At 44.1% G+C, this 12,501-nt stretch overlaps 1 protein-coding gene across 2 annotated transcripts in view; it reads right to left on the bottom strand.

The window, feature by feature from the left end:
• Positions 1-917: 917 nt before the first annotated feature.
• Positions 918-12,501, bottom strand: part of LOC112257546 (protein FAM222A) — a 39,126-nt gene continuing 27,542 nt past the window's right edge. For both annotated transcript variants that reach the window (XM_024431194.2, XM_024431193.2), the window contains exon 3: positions 918-3,997. In XM_024431194.2, coding sequence (XP_024286962.1) covers positions 2,604-3,997 — 1,394 coding nt within the window. In that variant the 3' untranslated portion in view covers positions 918-2,603. The remainder of the gene's footprint in view (positions 3,998-12,501) is intronic.

The raw sequence follows: 12,501 nt of genomic DNA, 5'->3' as shown, positions 1-12,501 counted from the left end.
GTGAAGGAAACGCAGCCAACAAGTGCTCAGCGTATGTGGGAACTCCTTCAAGACTGTTGGAAAAGCATTCCAGGTGAAGCTGGTTGAGAGAATGCCAAGAGTGTATAACGCTGTCAAGGCAAAGGGTGGCTACATTCAAGAATCTCAAACAAAGTATTTTGATTTGTTAAACACTTTTTTGATTACTACATGATTCCATGTGTGTTATTTCATAGTTTATGTCTTCACTATTATTCTACGATGTAGAAAATAGTAAAAATAAAGAAAAACCCTTGAATGAGTAGGTAGGTCAAAACTTTTGACTGGTACAGTAAGGTAGTAAGTAAGGCAGTAAGGCAGTAAGTAAGGCAGTAAGTAAGGTAGTAGTCATAGTCATAGTAGTATCTGTCAGCGATGGAACCTTACTGGCCAGCTTCAGTCCAACAACCTCTCTTTATGCAGTGGACTCCTCCTTTCTCCAAAGCATAGTGCTGCCTAGCGATCTTCTTTCCTACTCTAGTCCATTCTGGAATACAGATGAAAGTGGTAAGGGTGTTGTGTGGATAAAGACATGTACTAGATCTCAATGTTCTGTACCTGTTGTGAGATGGGTTGATTGGGTTGTTAGCAGATAGGTCACAAAGCTGATTAGCCTCTGACCCTTGGGTCACTGTACTAAGCCTTGAGTATATTTAGAGGACCCAGAGGCTCAGAGAAACAAAACGTTTGTGTTGGGTCTTTCTACAATTTCTCCCCCATGTTCTTTCTCTCGCAATAGATATGAAACGCACCCTAGCATAATTAAATACAAATGTTAAACTTAGGACCACTTGGAATTAACATGTTTGCTTCTTTGTATTTTCTGAATGCAGTTGTGTCTTACTGCTTTTTTTTTGCCTGTAGTGTTTCAACTTAAAAACAAAAATAAAGTGCTGGCATTAGAAGGAAAAAAATATTTATTTGACAATCTTAATTAAGAATAGGAGAATGGGTATGGGAGTCTAGGGTTATGCATGTACTCATGTAAATGTAGTCATTTCAACATGTTTGTAGAGTTAAATACCTGTTCAATATTGTAATTGCACTTCATAATCATTGAGTCATTTATGTACATTGTCAACCAACAGAATCCTGACTGACTGGTTGGAAAAAAATAATCATATTTGACAGTGCAGACATATGAGATTCTTTATATAGCCATACTTCTCAGGCATCAGATAGACCACTACAAAGAAACTACATCTTATTTTCAGAAAGAAAACATTGACAGAAAAGCAGTGAATTATACTGTAAGAAATGCCTGTTCTCCAGTGATCTGTAAGGGACACCTCTCCAGTAAACTCGACTCATTTGTAAACCAATGTTCTACCATGGAATACTTCAATTTGATAGTCATGCCTTCAGTTTGAAAACACATTTCTCCTGTCTCCGGAAAACTATTGGAGGGACTCCTGTTGATTAAGGTAGTATTTTTGTGATTGATGACCTAAATGATGAATGTCAACCAAAGCTAAGAGCAAAATGTGAACAAATCAGAGAATCAAATGACACATCACGTCCCCAAAGTCCCAGTGCCGTTTTAGGTAAAACATGATAACTCTGTCATTCCATCAAACATTAACGTGATGGCTAGCAGATCTCTTGCTTGTGACATGGGGCCTAGCAACAGTGTGGTAGAAGACAACAAAAACAAAGGTCAATCATTATATAAAGACATTATCCTCCATTAGCAGCCAACATAGGCACAACCTAACAAAAATACAAAAACATTCAAGATAAAGTTTCTTTTGAAAATAAAAAACGGTTCCCTGACACATTTCCCCATGTATAAATCGACCCATTTTTGCCGTTCTTACAGCAGTGCATTATAATCAGTGGCCTTTATTGGTCAATAAGGGTTAAATAAAAACAAGCTGACAGTCTGGAGGCCTGGAGTTGGGCCTTTGTATGCCCCTGGAGGCCTGGAGTTGGGCCTTTGTATGCCCCTGGAGGCCTGGAATTGGGCCTTTGTATGCCCCTGGAGGCCTGGAGTTGGGCCTTTGTATGCCCCTGGAGGCCTGGAGTTGGGCCTTTGTATGCCCCTGGAGGCCTGGAGTTGGGCCCTTGTATGCCCCTGGAGGCCTGGAGTTGGGCCCTTGTATGCCCTAAGTATGTACCATTTTCCAGTTGTATTTTTTTGCACTTTGTAAGGGCATTAGGAGGATTGCCTGCACATCACCTTTTCACCTTACTTCAAATGACAACATTCTGAAATGGTTTAAAAATTCAACAGTGGACAGATGGAGAAAAAAAACAAGCTTCAAAACACATTATTCTGAGGAACAAATGTGGCAGATGTGAACTGATTCTCTGATTGATCAACAAATCCTCCGTAAATGAAAACACTAAGACATCAAATAAGATGACCCTGCAGGTCAGTCATGATTATCATTACCCTTTTAAGGTTTACAACACTTGGTCAATTCCAAACCACATAGCCCTGTACCAATACAACACACACGCTAAATAAAAAGGTGCCGTTTCTCATTCTGAGGTGGTCTCTTCAAAATTACACACCTGCATCCATGGAGTTCCTGTTTTACAGAATATTTCAGTCCGAGTGCCCTGTGTGGACACATCCTGTCTTATCTGAACACAGGCAGCTGGACGTGGGTGTGCTGTAGGTTGTGGTCTAGTAGCCTTGGCATCCCCACCGCCTCGTAGCCCCGCCCCAGCATGCTCTCCTTGATGCAGGGCGGGTGGAGATCACTGATCAGGCACTCCAGAGACTGCAGGCTGCTGCTCAGCACAGAAGCGTGGCACAGGCTGGTGCTGGGCAGCCCACAACAGAGGCCCAAGCTTTGGTCTGTGGCGTAGACCTGGGGGTGAGGATGGTGGTGGGGGTGGAGCTGGTGGTTGGGGTGATGGTGAGGGTGAGGGTGGGGTTGGGAGAGCCCCATGTCTCTGACCCGGCCCATAGAGGAACCAGGCACCAGCTCCTGAGGGTTGTAACAGTCACTGTCCGGGGTGACCAGAACACTGTTCCAGGGAGGGGCGAAGTACTGGCCCACAGAGAACTCCCCATGCATAGCAGCACAGTTCAGAGGGGAGGAGCTAACCCGGTCCTGACCAATCCCTGCCCCGTTAGTGCCTGCACTGAGGGGATGGCGCCTATAGGAGAGCTGTGCTGAGCAGGCCAAAGGGAGACAGGTCTCTGGAGAGCGGCTGACCACGGCCCCTCCCCCGCTGCCCATCCGAGCATTGTTGTACATCCTTAGCGCCCCCTGTTGGTAGTGCTGCTGCTGTTGGTGGTGCTGCCACATGCTATAGTCCACTCTCTCCAAGTAGCCAGCCTGGGCCATGTCTGCGCTCTGGGTGGGCAGCACAGCCCCGGAGTGCGCTAGGCTGCTCTGGGGCACCACTCCCCAGGTAAAGCCAGAGTCTGAGCTGGCCACAGCAGCCACAGCCTGGCGTGAGGGGCTTGGCTGGGCCTCTCCCCCGTGCTGCAGGGCCTGGCTGTGGGAGTGTCTGTTCATCTGCCTCAGCAAGCTCTGGACGTCCAGGTCCGACTGAGAGGCCAGAGTCTGTCCTACTGGGGTGGGGATGACAGAGGCAGCAACAATGATATTAGAGGGAACAGCCATTTTGGGCCCGTCAGGAGGCTTGCAGGAGCCCATGTGGTAGCTCTTCTGCTGCCCGTGTCTGTTGTTACTGAGAGGGTTGTATGGTGCCGCTGCAGTTTGGGCAGGGGAATGTTTAGTTCTCTTGCCCTCAGAGTTTTTCAGCACGCCTTTGACTACGGAGACAGTGGCCTTTACAACACCCAGTAGGCCCTGGTAGCCTCCTGAGTAGGGACTGTAGTGCTGGGTGCATGTGGTGTCCAGACCGTTGACAGTCCTGTTCAGCTGTTTGTGCTGCGGCACTCTGATGTTGGATGGGAAGATCTTGATGGACAGGGGACTGCTGGCCGTCTTCTGGGCAAAGGCATCCAGCTCTGCAGGGGATGGATACCGAGGGCCATTCATGGAGGACAGCTCACCTGCAACACAAACAAAGAAAGAAACAGTTAGCCTGTACTTCCTTAAGATCTAGCTTACACAAAGTGCCTGGTTATAAAGTACAAGAGTAGGCTTGACGATACTTGCCAGCTGGGACTAAAATAAAGAAAATCAGTATATCAATTGACCTATCCATATAGGCCAAAACACTCCTTGTGATAAATATTCCAACAGATAAAGCGTGTCAGAACAGAGAACACAATGTCCAAGGACCAGAGACGAGAGGAATAGCCCAATAAAAACACTTATTGTAACGTCTCCTCCATTTCCCTTTCACACTCTCCAGTTTCACCTCCCTCCCTTTAGGAAGATGAACCGTTGACATCTGCATCTCTTTTAAACTCATTATTGGGAGGGAGACACCTCCGGCACGGTTTGAACAGTGCTTTATGAAATAAATTCCAACCCAGAATTGGATTACCCTGGGAAATCAGGGAGAAGAGCAGGAGGCAGCCGGGTACAGAAGAAAAGACCATTTTGTCGCAGCGGCTCAAGTGGGATTCATTTGGTGACATTTGGCCATGAAACTAGCGTCAGATGTGCAGAGTTAAAAACTGGAGTGGATGGGGCTGGATGTTAAGAAATGACAGCTGTACTGTGTGTTCCCCGTTTCTACTGTAGGCCAATCTAAACCCAATCCTAATGTTGTGGTTTCTCAAAGCCTGAAAGACAATATAAAATCTGATGAGAAAAAATATATTTGTATTCTTTTTCATCTCACGATTACATCTTTAAAAATGTAATTGGTGAACAAGTTACCATGTAGCTCACATCCAACCATGTCTAATGAGACTTGAATATGAAGATTGTTCGTGTGGCCAAAAATAATGGCACCCATGCACTTTTTTAAAGTAACTCACAATTTTCCCTAACAAGTTGAAATTGACCAAAGTATTTGGTCTCCAGAATTCTTTATTTCACTGTTAATATTGATTCAGAACTTAATGTATCCATTTAAATCAGAAAATAAACAGAAAAGGCAGACAATTGACACCCTAGACTTAATATTTGGGAGCACAGCCTTCAGTCAAAATAACTGCAATCAAGCACTTCCTATAGCCATTGATGAGCTTCCTGCACCTCTGTACTGGCAGTTTGGCCCTCTCCTCTTGTGCAAACTGCTCCAGTTCTCCCAGATTTGAAGGGTGCCTTCTCCCAACTGCTGTTTTCAGATCTCTCCACAAGTTAATGGAATTCAGATATGGACTCATTGCTGGCCACTTAAGAACAGTCCCGCATTTAGTATTGAACCATTCCTGGGTGCTTTTTGAAGTCTGTTTGGGGTCATTGTCCTGCTGATAAAACCTTTGACAGAGACCCAGTGCCAGAGGAAGCAAAGTAATCCCAAATCATCACTGAACCTCCATGTTTGACTGTAAGGAAGGTATTCTTTTCATTGAAGGCTTCATTTTGTTGTTTTCTGTAAACAGAGATTGCGCGCTTTACAAAAAAACACTCTCATTTGGTCTCATCTGTCTACAGGACATTCATCCAGAAGGATTTTGCCATGTTCATGTGTGTTGTGGCAAATTTCAGTAAGGCTTTCTTATTTCTCTCTCTCAGCAGTGGGGTCCTCTTGGGTCTCCTACCCTGTCATTGAGCTGGCGACGGATGGTGCGGGTTGAAACAGTCGCACTGTGTGTCTGAAAGTCAGCTTGAATCTTTGTGGCAGTTGATCGAGGTGCTTTCTCCACCATTCCAACAATCCTTCGCTGCAATTTTCCATCAAGTTCTCTCTTGCGGCCACATCCAGGAAGTTGGCTACACTGGCATGGGCCGTAGACTTCTTGATAACATTATGTATGGTGGAAAAAGGAACATCAAGGTCTCTGGAGATGGACTTGTAGCCTTGAGATTGTCCATGCTTGTCTACAATCTTGTGTCTGACCTCATTTTCTCTATGCTCATTGCGGTACACACAGCGACACAAAAACAGGAGAATAAGTCCTTTTCTCGATTCAAACTGGTTGAATGCGATTTTTACATGCATTCAATTCAAATCAAACTTTGTCACGTGCCGAATACAACAAGTGTAGACCTTACTATGACATTTTTACTTACAAGCCCTTAACCAAGTGTACCTCAAAAAGATTGACCAAATAAACTAAAGTAAAACATAACAATGTAATGTAATGACCTAGTTCACGATCTCTATGGCTTCCACAACATGTGGCCAGTCTTTAGGCATTGTTAAAGGGTTTTACTCTAAAAAAATTGGGAGAAACAGCACTTTCAATGAGAGGCCAGTGGAAATTTCCAGAAATTAATCCAGCGCGTGACCGGGAGCACGCCTTTCTTGTTTCTCCTTTTCTATTGACGAAGCTATTGTCCGGTTGAAATATGATCGATTATTTATGACAAAAACAACAAGGATTGATTATAAACATCGTTTGACTGGTTTCTGGTTTACAAACTTTTATGGTACTTTTTTGATTTTCTGTCTGTCTGTTGTGACTGCGCTTTGTTCCAATGGATTACTGAACAAAACGCACCAACAAAACTGAGGTTTTTGGATATAAAGAGGGACTTGATCGAACAAAACAAACATTTATTTGGTAACTGGGAGTTTTGTAAGTGTAACCATATGAAGATCATCAAAGGTAAGTGATTAATTTTATCGCTATTTCTGACTTTTGTTACTCGTCTACTTGGCTGGTTACTGTTTGTAATGATTTGTCTGCTGGGCACTGTTCTCAGATAATCACATGGTTTGCTTTCACCGTAAAGTATTTTTGAAATCTGACACCATGGTTGGATTAACAAGAAGAAGTTCATCTTTAAACCGATGGATAACACTTGTATGTTTCATAAATTTTTATAATGACTATTTATGTTTTTGAATTTGGCGCTCTGCAATTTCACTGGCTGTTCGCCAGGTGGGACGTTATCCTCTCTAGGGGGTGTGGGATGCTAAGGAGCCTTTTGGTCCTAGACTTGGCGCTCTGGTACCTCTTGCCGTGCGGTAGAAGAGAAAACAGGTCTATGACTTGGGTGACTGGAGTCTGACAATTTTATGGGCTTTCCTCTGCCTGGATTGCAGGAAGTTTGGAAATTTGTTGGCGATGTGGACACCAAGAAACTTGAAACTCTTGACCCGCTGCACTACAGCCCCGTCGATGTTAATGGGGGCCTGTTCGGCCTGCTTTTTCCTGTATTCCACGATCAGCTCCTTTGTCTTGCACACATTGAGGGATAGGTTGTTGTCCTGGCACCACACTGCCAGTTCTCTGACCACCTCCCTATAGGCTGTCTCTTCGTTGTCGGTGATCAGGTTGTGTCGTTAGCAAACTTAATGATGGTGTTGGAGTCGTGTTTGGCCACGCAGTCATGGGTGAACAGGGAGTACATGAGTGGACTAAGTACACACCCGAGGGACCCCAGTTTAAAGGTCTTGCTCCAATTGGCTACCGAGAGCGTTATCACACAGTCATCCAGAAAAGTTGGTTTTCTCGTGCATGCGTCAGTGTTGCTTGCATCGAAGCGAGCATAAAAGGCATTTAGCTCGTCTGGTAGGCTCGCGTCAATGGGCAGCTCACATCTGGGTTTCCCTTTGTAGTCTGTAATAGTTTTCAAGCCCTGCCACATTCGACGAGCGTCAGAGCCGGTGTAGTAGGATTCAATCTTAATTCTGTATTGACTCTCTGCTTAATTGATGGTTCGTCTGAGGGCATAGCGGGATTTCTTATAGGCATCCGGATTAGTGTCCCACTCCTTGAAAGTGGCAGCTCTAGCTTTTAGCTCGATACGGATGTTGCCTGGAATCCATGGCTTCTGGTTGGGACATGTATGTACGGTCACTGTGGGGACGACATCGTCGTCAATGCACTTATTGATGAAGCCAATGACTGAGGCGGTATACCCCTCATTGCCATTGGATGAATCCCGGAACATATTCCAGTCTGTGCTAGCAAAACAATCCTGTAGCGTAGCATCCGCGTCATCTGACCACTTCCACATTGAGCGAGTCACTGGTACTTCCTGCTTTAGTTTTTGCTTGTAAGCAGGAGGATATAATTATGGTCAGATTTGCCAAATAGAGGGCGGGGGAGAGCTTCTCTGTGCATCTCTGTGTGGAGAACAGGTGGTTTTCTCTGGTTGCACATGTGACATGCTGGTAAAAATTTGGTAAAACTGATTTAAGTTTGCTTGCATTAACTTCTTATGGCTGGGGTTGAAGTATTGAGTAGCTTGGATGAATAAGGTGCCCAGAGTAAACTGCCTGCTACTCAGGCCCAGAAGCGAAGATATGCATATTATTAGTAGATTTGGATAGAAAACACTGACGTTTCTAAAACTGTTTGAATGATGTCTGTGAGTATAACAGAACTCATATGGCAGGCAAAAACCTGAGGAAAAATCCAACCAGGGTGTGGGAAATTGAGGTTTGCAGGTGTTCAAGTCTTTGCCTATCCAATATACTGTGTAAATTGGGTCATATTGCACTTCTCAAGGCTTCCACTAGACGTCAACAGTCTTTAGAACCTTGTTTCATGCTTCCACTGTGAAGGGTGAGAGAATAAGAGCTGTTTGAGTCCGACATGGCGGCTATCTGTATGGCGCTGTACTCAGATTATTGTATGGTGTGCTTTTTTTTCGTAAAGCTTTTTTGAAATCTGACACAGCGGTTGCATTAAGGAGAAGCATATCTTTAAATTCCCCGGCCTCTAGGAGCGCCGCTTCTGGGTGAGCATTTTCCTGTTTGCTTATGGCCTTATAGAGTTGGTTGAGTGCGGTCTTAGTGCCAGCATCAGTCTGTGGTGGTAAATAGAAGGCTACGGATATTGTAGATGAGATCTCTTGGTAGAGCAATATCTCGAGACTTCTTTAAAATTAGACATCGCGCACCAGCTGTTATTGACAAAAAGACTGTCCCTTGTCTTACCAGACGTAGCTTCTCTGTTCTGCCGGTGCATTGAAAATCCCTCCCGCTCTATATTATCTGTGTCGTCGTTCAGCCACAACTCGGTGAAACATAGGATATTACAGTTCTTAAATGTCCCGGTGGTAGGGTAATCGTAGGTCATCAATTTTAATTTTCCAATGATTGCATGTTAGCAAGTAGAATTGATGGCAGTGGGAGTTTACACGCTCGCCTACAGATTCTCAAAAGGCAGCCTGATCTGGATCCTCTTTTCCTCCGTCTTTTCTTCACGCAAATGACGGGGATCTGGGCCTGTTCCCAGGAGAGCAGTATATCTTTCTAGTCGGACTCGTTAAAGGAAAAAGCTTCTTCCAGTTCGTGGTGAGTAATTCAGTTCTGATGTCCAGAAGTTATTTTCAGTCATAAGAGACATCAGTAAAGGAGAATCAGGTGCTTCAAATCATATTAATATATTAATTATATATTAAATAATATTGTCAGGGCCATTTTAGGATTTCTTTGTGGAATAAACGAACACTTAGTAAATAATTCAGATTTTCTTTTGTTTTGGTCAACTGCAAACCAAAGACATGCATATGTGGACACCAAAATACTTTAATTTCAACAGTTTTCTGGAAGAAATTGTGCATTATTTGAAAAAAGTAGAAGGGTGCCAATATTTTTGGCCACGAGTGTAGCTTTCAAATCATCCAAGGCAACCTACCTGTAAAGTAAGAAATTCAGCTGGTCTAAATCCTCTTACGGACCTGTGTTAACTAATATAAAAGCCTGGAGCTTAAACTGTGAGGAGAAGTCAGGGCACACTCCACAGGGTGCCCTATTGAATGGTGTACGGGAAAGCTGAGGGGACAAACCAAGATTGGATTTAAACACGATTATTCAGGCAATTTCATGGCTGCTTAGCTCACAGCAACAAAGGAGAGGCGGAAAAGGCGCTCCATTTAAAAGCAATAAATCACCTGGCAGAAATTACCACCACCCCTCAGAACGACACTTTTATGGAACTCCTGACATGAAAAGCAAAAGTGCTGAAATTAACCTAGATTACTCTGCCACAACACACATAAGGAAGCGAGTGGCGACAAAGGGAGCAGGAAAAAAAATACAGATCCAAAAATCTAAACAAAAAACACTTCAAAACCCATTTGAAGAGACATTTCAGCCGTACAAGCAACACACCATCACAGTTTATATTGTGAAATATGGGGAGCGCTCAATTGTTGTTCCCGTTCCGAATTGATTTGGTAGTTCATTTCTTTTCAGGCCCACAATGAGCCTCCAACTGTCGAAATGATTCAATCTACAAAATCTCATAAAGAAAATAAATTGTGTGTTTAAAATGGAGGGAGGAGGAGAGGTGGAGTGTTTTATCCATCCAAGCATCTCCCAGTGGAGCCAAGGGAACTGAACGGTACCGCAGCAGTGCCAGCAGCAGCCAGAGTGAATTCCACAGAGAACTACAATACAGCAAAACACTAGTTATTTATGTAGCACTATACACCAGTGGTATAGAAAACAAGGACATCTGGGAGTGTTAAACCGATGTCTACGCAACCTCTCGACAACCCTGTGATCCTGCATGACTATCAAGTATCTCAGTAAGGAGAAAACATTTTGAAATGGGAAGTTACTGCCTGAACTTGTCCAATATTAAATACAGATTATTTTGCAGATCAGGACCCTGCCTGGAATGAGTCAAGATTGAGCTGCCTTTAACTACCTTATGCTCAAAACAAGGCAAAAGAATGACCATTTGACAGTTATAAACTCTGTTTTGACTGAAAACACTCAACTGCTCTACATTAAAGATATATTCAAGGTTTTGCAACATTTCAGCCTGTAGTTTAGAAAGTAGGAATCCTGCCATTCGTATGATACGTTATGAATTCCAATACAGCAGAGTATACAGCAGCGTTATGAATTTGTAAGTGCTTAAGATCTCGTTCAATTTCTAATTATAAACTGGGTGGGTTGAACCCTGAATGCTGATTGGTTGACAGCCGTGGTATATCAGTATACCACAGGTATGACAAAACATTTATTCTTACTGCTCTAATTACATTGGTAACCAGTTTGTAATAGCAATAAGGCACCTCGTGGGTTTGTGGTATATGGCCAATATACCATGGCTAAGGGCTGTGTCCAGGCACTCTGCTTTGCGTTGTGCCTAATAGCAGCCCTTAGCCGTGGAATACATTGGCCATATACCACACCCCCCGGGCCTTCTTGCTTAATTATAGAGATCTCTTCAAGGCATCATCAGTATCTTTCATCAACGCACCAGCATCAAATCAGAAGTACAGTACCACACAGAGTAATTTATTCTGCCCCGAATCATCTCTCGCCCAATTACCAGAGATAAATATTGTAAAACCAATCACGGGGTGCCATTGGTCCCATCTCTTGTTTGGTACAGTGTCAATGTTTTGCCCTGAGCCCTCAAGATTGGCTAGGTGTTCCATAAACACTACAAACACCGAATGCTAACTCATCTTCAAAGAACGTCTCACTCCTTAAGTCCACAGATTACAGCCCTGTCAGCAGCACAAAGACATGCCACCCACAGTGACGGGCTCATGTGTCAACACAGGCCTCTGCTGATTTCAAACCCACCACGCTCCAATATTCCCTCATCTATAATTTCGATACCATTGGCACGAATGGCATAGTTATGGTGGTTCAAATGAACCAATGAGCAGAGGGCTGCTAGGTCAAACTTGGACTGAAGTGGTTAGCTATGCAGCACAACTGCCTCAGCATCCACTCAGTGGAGGACAGCCCTAAGTCAGTCTATCCCTCTCCATCCAAAAGGTGGGCACTAACCTGCAACTATAACCAAGGCAACAGTAAAGTTTAAAAAATGTCATTTAAAGCACAAGGACAATTTAGACAAAACAAATGTATATGTCTCTAAAAATGACTCACTCTTTGAGAGCGCCTGGTTTACTAAGTGAGTGCACAGCAGTCTGACCTTTCCTTACAGCATTAACATTTATGGAAATCTGGGGGAATGAAAGCTGTGAATAACAAAATATTGGGCCTCTTAAGTCTGCAAAGAAAATGCCAGCTCACACCCCCCAGAATAGAAAAGCGACCCACACCTTTGTGCCGTTCGGTATGGAGTGACAGAATGAGGTATTTAGCAGCCTGACCTTAAGCACTTAATCACCCAGAACACGCAAACTGCACACAGTCTCCCAGCCCACTCTTTCTCAGCCGAGAGAGAGAGAGAGAATGAGAGAGGAGCAGAGGCAGAAGTTAAAGCCCTCTCCACACGCAAAGACCACACTGAATAGAACATCACTTCCTTAGCAGGTGGCTCCATTAAGCTCATTTTCTCCCTCTCACCTTTACCGGGGTGATTGAGGTGAGGCACTTGAGATTCAAATGTCCGTGTGGCTCCACCATGGTTAGCCTTGCATGCACTAGCTGTGTGGTGGGTGTTGGGGCTAAGGGCTAGGAACAGAAACACTGCCTGTCGAAATGCTTCCCAGTCGAAACAGTTAGCGGGGCGGGATTCGTGTTTTCTGTCATTCAGAGAGAGACGAGAGGGCCAGCAGCAAGGCCCTACTGTCTGCAATGCACTACTAGTTTCATGGACAT

The sequence above is a fragment of the Oncorhynchus tshawytscha genome, linkage group LG09 (assembly GCF_018296145.1).
Source record: "Oncorhynchus tshawytscha isolate Ot180627B linkage group LG09, Otsh_v2.0, whole genome shotgun sequence".
In the NCBI taxonomy this organism is placed as follows: domain Eukaryota; kingdom Metazoa; phylum Chordata; class Actinopteri; order Salmoniformes; family Salmonidae; genus Oncorhynchus; species Oncorhynchus tshawytscha.
This window is presented reverse-complemented; position numbering and strand designations above follow the sequence as displayed.